We start from the raw sequence: 6,435 nt of genomic DNA on the forward strand, positions 1-6,435 counted from the left end.
GCCGGGGAGCCGCTGGAGGCAGTGCAGCCCAGCCTGCATCTCTCCATCTCAGCTGCATTCCCACCAAACATGCGGTCCCGGCGAGGCAGGAGGAAAATCAAATCAAAGCACGGAATTAACCTGGAAGTCAGCATGCTGCAGAAAGTAGTCCAGGCCATTACTCAGGCTACCGTTTGCATATCATTTAATTAAGACCTGTGCTATAGAGATTTTTGGCCGAATTCAAACATTTGAATTTCCTTTTTAAAAAAGACTCAAATTTATTATAAACCACTGCTGAAGAATATTTGCTTTGAGGAGGACTCTTCAAAATATTTTTTTTTTTTTTTTTTCCAAAATTTATTGTCGTCACATTTGTGTTGGTTGTTTAGGCCTAAAATCAATCCAAAAAGTATCCATTATCTGTGACTAACAAATGATCAGTTCAGCATTTATTATTCCTTTAATAAGTTTATTAATGAGGATTAAACGATTTTAAACTAGTGATTTAAGGAGAGAGCTGAAAGATTCTGAGTGAAATCGATGTTAGAAATATATTCACATGTAGAAGTGCAGCCCTTTGACCTCGGCTTTAGCTCTTGCCGGCAACGCGAGTTGAAGAACTAATGATCAAGCACAAGAGCGTCACATGATTGGGAATTATTATGTTATGTTTAGATTTATTCAGATCAGTCTTTAAGTGTTAAGAGCATGTGGAAGATCTACAGCGTCAGTGTGGGTCCTCAATAAAAACCAAAAACTTAAACATCATTATTATCATTAGGCTATCAACTCCAAAAAGAATGAGCTTAGTATCAATATCTAATTAGAATAATAATTGTGAGGAAAAACTCCCTGTAAAAATTAAAAAAAAAAAAAAAAAAAAAAAAAAAAAAAAAAAGTATTTTATTTCCTCCAGAACAAAAAGAGTGGCAGCAGAAAAGTCGGCAGCTCTGATGCAGAAATCATCTATGAAGTGAGGAGCGATATGAAGGAGGAAGAGGAGGGGGTGGGGGGGTGGGGGGGGGGGGGTGGGATGCCGCGACGTGATTGGCAGAGAGAAGGCGCGTCGGAGCGTCCCGGTGACCCCGCCCGGGGTCGCTTTAAAGGCCGATAGATGGCAGCTCAGCATCCTCCCACATCCACCGAGAGGAGAGCGGAGTGCGGAGCGGCCGGAGCGGGACACTCTCAGGATCCACTCAGGATATCAGTGGACGAACAAACGCGAAGAAACGGAGGAAATGACCACCCGCCTGCGGATTTTAGAGGCGAGGATCTGAAAGGAAAATACTCGGCTGCTCTGCGAGTGGATATTTCGCTTCAGACGCACGGGGAGGAGAGAGGTGAGAAGTTTTCTGAGTGGAAGTGGGGTCGTCGTCTTGTTGCCACATGTTGTAGGCTGTAGTGTAATGACATGTCTGATTTCAAGCTTGTTGAATGACCACGCGAGACTTTTTATTCATGTTGGTTTTTGTTTTTTGTTTTTTTATATAAGCAAATCTTCTTTTATAAGCACATCACTCCATACAATCTTGGACAAAACTGTTGCCAAAGTGCAGTCCGCCGACCACCTGAGATCCAATCCCAGAATAGTTACAGTAGCTTAACAACATGTGTCACTGGCTGAAGTTCACTGATTAAAAGTGTGTAGCTGTTTTCAGTCACAGCTCTTCCACTTGTAGTCAGACAGGCTACAGACGCATCCTACTGCAGTTAATAAGGCTATAAATTCTATAGGAGTCTACCTATAAACGTTGGATAATAGGACTTTATGGCAGATGTCTTGTGTTTTTCTTCAACATTACAGGCTGTCAAACTGACTATAGTTTAATTATTCCCATTAATTCCCTTTGTCGTTGAAGTTTGTGAACGCTGCTGAATCAGAAGCCCTGTGGCAGGCTGCAGCAGAGCTCCAGCCCGGGGCAGTCTTCACTAAATGCTGTATAACTCATAAATCCACGGCAATTAGCATAATGGGACTTAAATCAAAGCCCGAGGCCATGTGACATTGTCCCGAAAGAAAAGCATTATGTCGTATGTTTAAGCTGCTGATTTAAGAAAAATCTAGTCAGAGACTGGTTAGGAAAATAACGCAATGAAATAGTCAGTGAAAAAAAATAAATGGTATTGCATTAGTCACACGTTTTAATCTCGCATACACACACACACACACACACGCGCGCGCTGGCCCACCTTTCACATGTCAGGCCTGATGATAAATTAATAGCCTTGTATCGTGGAAACCTATTTGCACCCACATTAGACAGGAGCCCAACTGGGGGTCCGGTGCATATTTCACTGAAGACCTGCCACACATCTCCGTCAGCCTCCAGGCGTCTGAAACTGACCTGGGACCCGCCATAGATTGAAATAAACGACCCTCCACTCACCCCCCCCACCCCCTCCCCACGAGTCGTACTCTGTTGGGGCAAAGTAAATATTTTCTCGCACCTTCTGTCAATTCAGCCTGCGGAGGTTCAACTGCGTCCCAGCCCAAGAGAGCGCACAAAATAAAAGCCTCAAAATAAAAACTCCTCAGACTGAAAATGTATTTTGACTGTAGCCTATAGCTCATGAAATAAGGCAGCAAAACCGTCATAAACAATTTCATTGACTATTGTTTTGTGAAATAATGTCAGTACCTTTTTTTTTTTATCTGTCTGATCAATAAATAATAACAATAATAATAATAAGAATATCAAGAAGAAGAAAAATATTATGCTTATTTATTTTTTATTATTTACATATTACAATTGTGGACCACCATGAATCAATTATTAATTAGCCTACTAAATTAGAACGTGTCCACATAAGCATGATAAAATGACCACACCATCAAATATCACCAAAATTATGGAGATAATAATGCAAAAAAACAAAAAACATTTTTTTAAATTAAAAAAAAGAAAGAAAGTAGACATGCATATTAGCCATAACAAATTATTGTGCTTATGCATTTTTACTTCAATAGGCCTATGCTACATTTATGTGAGTGAATTAAGTGCTGAAGGTCAGGCTACTCTCTGTTTTTCATTGCTGAATGAAATTTTCTGCAGACTAAAACGAAGCCTGTTGTATAATTGTTTTGCTGGCGCAGTAAATTGATAAACCCCACGTATTTTCTGACAGTTTTAAATATAATGGTGGGCTAAAATATATATATATATATATATATATATATATATATATATATATATATATATATATATATACACATATATTGCATTAACAGCTTATATAGTTATAGACTAAAAACCTTCCGTTTCTTCCGGATCTCCACCTGGTTTCTCTTGAGTGCAACAACACACATGAGCTAAATTTCTGTCTCAGTCACAACAAGTCATCCCTGCATAAAATAAGGGAACATGTTCTCCTTAGGAGCGGAGTCATTAATGTTTATAGTTTTGTTTGTTTGTTTTTCACCTGTTGACATCTCACTTCGCTCGGTTACAACAAACACTTTATGACTCCCCTTTGAATGGCCGCAGTCCCACAGGCCTCGGGCCCTGAGGTCGCTCACCGCAGCTTGTTTCCTCCTCCGCAGACAGCGCGTCGGGCATGCAGCACTACGGGGTGAACGGCTACTCTCTCCACGCCATGAACTCACTGAGCGCCATGTACAACCTCCACCAGCAGGCGGCGCAACAGGCCCAGCACGCCCCCGACTACAGGCCGTCGGTGCATGCTCTCACTCTTGCAGAGAGGCTGGCTGGTAAGAAGCAGTTGCTCCCTTTTGGCTTTTTCAGTTCCTGACTTCCCTCCAGTGTCAACTTCAGCTCTCTCACAAGCAACAGCTGCTTACATCAGCTTTTTTGATAAGTGTCAAGAGTGTGGTGGTCTCTGGGTGATCACCTGCCCCTTTTTGGCCTGTCCCTCAATTAAACTGGTCATGTTTCTTGTTTCTCAACGGCTGCACATTTCAAGACATTATCCTTGAGGCCCGGTATGGATCCCAGCACCGAAAGCAGCGGCGGAGTCGGACAGCCTTCACCGCCCAGCAGCTGGAGGCCCTGGAGAAAACTTTCCAGAAGACCCACTACCCTGATGTGGTGATGCGTGAGCGTCTGGCCATGTGCACCAACCTGCCTGAGGCGCGTGTGCAGGTAAAAACCCCCCAGAGTCCATTTATCCTGTGTCTTGTTTGCCTGCTCATTTGCTCATCTTAACGGTTATAAGGTTTATTTAGAGGCAATCTTGTATCATTTAAGGTGAAAATGAAGAGGCAAGGTCCACTGTTGAATAGTTTTTTAACCCAAGCTCTGACCTTCCTGTTCATCTGTCTGCCAGGTCTGGTTCAAGAACCGTCGGGCCAAGTTTCGGAAGAAGCAGCGCAGTCTGCAGAAGGAGCAGCTCCAGAAACAGAAGGAGGCGTCAGGTGCGGCAGAGGGCTCTACAGAGGACTCCAAGACCGACCTCGGCGCCACCAACACCACCACCACCACCACCACCACTCTGGTTCCTGAGGCCCACACTCCTCCTCCTCCCTCCTCTCTTTCATCCTGTCACTCAGAGGCAGAGAGGCTGGCAGTGGCACGGCCACAGCCTGCTGAGATGAGCGTGGAAGTCAACGTCACCTCCCCTGAGCAATCGGACAGCGAGTCGGCAGCAGAAGATAATGCTGACAGAGAGGAGGACGAAGTGAGGGGGGAAACACGGGGGAAGATCAGGGAGGAGACGCAGGGGGAGGGGGGAGCGCAGCCGGGGAGCAGCTCCCCATCCGGCAAACGACTCAGCCCCACGTCAGGTAAAAATATATATTTGTAATGAGTGCATTTCTTTAACGATTCATTTCCCCTGATTGTGTTATATTAAAGAATCTAATCACATTTATTAACAAACCCATTTTTACAGAAGTATCTAAATGCCAAACACAGCACACAATAGATTCAAAAATATTTAAAAAAAGATCTACATAGTAGAGGTCTGTGTGTCGGAACATACTTATGTCGTCCTCTCTTCCTTTCCATCAGACTCCCCCCTGAGCTCCCCCGCCTTGCCGTCCTCCAGCAGCGTGACCAGCGGTTTGGCTCAGAGCAACTCCTACGCCTCATCTCCCCTCAGCCTTTTCCGGCTGCAGGAGCAGTTTCGCCAGCACATGGCTGCCACCAACAACCTGGTGCACTACCCGCCCTTCGACATGAGCACGCCGTCATCTCTGCCCTACCTGGGCATGAACGTCAACATGCCGTCCCCGCTGAGCTCGCTGCCCTGCCAGTCCTACTACCAGACCCTGTCGCAAGCACAGCAGGTGTGGAACAGCCCGCTGTTGCAGGCGGCGCCAGGCAGCCTCCCGGGAACCCTCAACAGCAAGACCACCAGCATTGAGAACCTGCGTCTGAGGGCCAAGCAGCACGCAGCCTCGCTAGGATTGGACACGCTCCCCAACTGAAGCTTGGGCTGCTCAGTCTACATGTTCAGCCTCTGCTCCTTCGCGTAGCAATGAATTATGGGCCCACAAGAGGTGACTCTGGCTCCACTACACTTTGCTCTCGACCTCGCTCCACCACAGCAACAACGTCTATCCATCCAAACATGCATTAGAAACATGTCAGATTTATCCTGAAGCCTTTCTGACTGCTACCCAATCCACCGTCATATCGATAAGTTAAAAATTCCTCTGTTCAAAATCTGTCCAAATTTCAAATTTGTGCTTTTTTTTCATATAATTTAACAAAACAACCGCTGAGGATGTTTTATTTGCAGTTTTCTAGATTTCAGCTTAACTCAATTACAGAACCACAAATATGACAAACATATTTGTAGGCACACATGAAGACCACCAATGAGTTTCAGAGCAGGCACTTTATGGGCCCTGGCCCTCCCTCCTCTTCACCTCATCGTCATCATATGGGCATGCAGCTCACTGCTGAGAGCACACCACAACATGAAGAACTTTTCTGCTGGACAGATGTAACAGAAAAACAAGAACTCAATGGACTTAATAAATGCAAAAAAAAAAAAAAAAAACTGGACTGCAGTTATGACTGATCAGTACTCTCTGCCCATGTGGATCTTGCTTGTATTTGACTCCTCCCGATCAACAGCTTAAGCCAGTTCTTCTAATGCTATCTGCTCACCGTGACTCGAGCCTCCTCTGTGAAGTCAGGGCCGAAAAAGTCCTGAAACGCAGAGCTGTCAGCCTCATTCCAGGACAGACACGAGATATTAAAATACTCTATAATCCAACACCTGAACGTGAACTATGCATGCATGCACCTCTCCGAAGCATGGCTTACAGCCGCACAACACAGAATGAAGTCACATCAGATCTGATATTAGAAATAAAGCTCAGATCAGTCACTATAATCCCCAAGACAATTTTTTTTTTCTTTTTTACGTAGTAGACATGACTCTCCTTGTTTAAAGTTACAGCTCTGCCTGCAAGAATCCATTGAGCATTGTAAATATCCCTCAGTGTTTTCCTCCGTCTGCCTGGTTAAAGAGCAACTCCATGTC

General features: G+C 44.7%; 1 protein-coding gene across 1 annotated transcript; it reads left to right on the top strand.

Annotated features, from left to right (window-relative positions):
• The first annotated feature begins 1,094 nt into the window (after window positions 1-1,094).
• On the top strand, window positions 1,095-5,946 carry LOC139627026 (diencephalon/mesencephalon homeobox protein 1-B-like). Its single transcript, XM_071487645.1, has 5 exons — window positions 1,095-1,322; window positions 3,524-3,691; window positions 3,904-4,082; window positions 4,267-4,723; window positions 4,950-5,946. Exons 1-5 carry the CDS (start codon window positions 1,097-1,099, stop codon window positions 5,366-5,368), a joined length of 1,449 nt encoding a protein of 482 aa, XP_071343746.1. The 5' UTR covers window positions 1,095-1,096; the 3' UTR covers window positions 5,369-5,946.
• The last annotated feature ends 489 nt before the right edge of the window (window positions 5,947-6,435 follow it).

The sequence above is a fragment of the Trachinotus anak genome, unplaced genomic scaffold (assembly GCF_046630095.1).
Source record: "Trachinotus anak isolate AG129_WGS33_773 ecotype Australia unplaced genomic scaffold, CSIRO_AGI_Tana_v1 ptg000010l, whole genome shotgun sequence".
Lineage (NCBI taxonomy): Eukaryota > Metazoa > Chordata > Actinopteri > Carangiformes > Carangidae > Trachinotus > Trachinotus anak.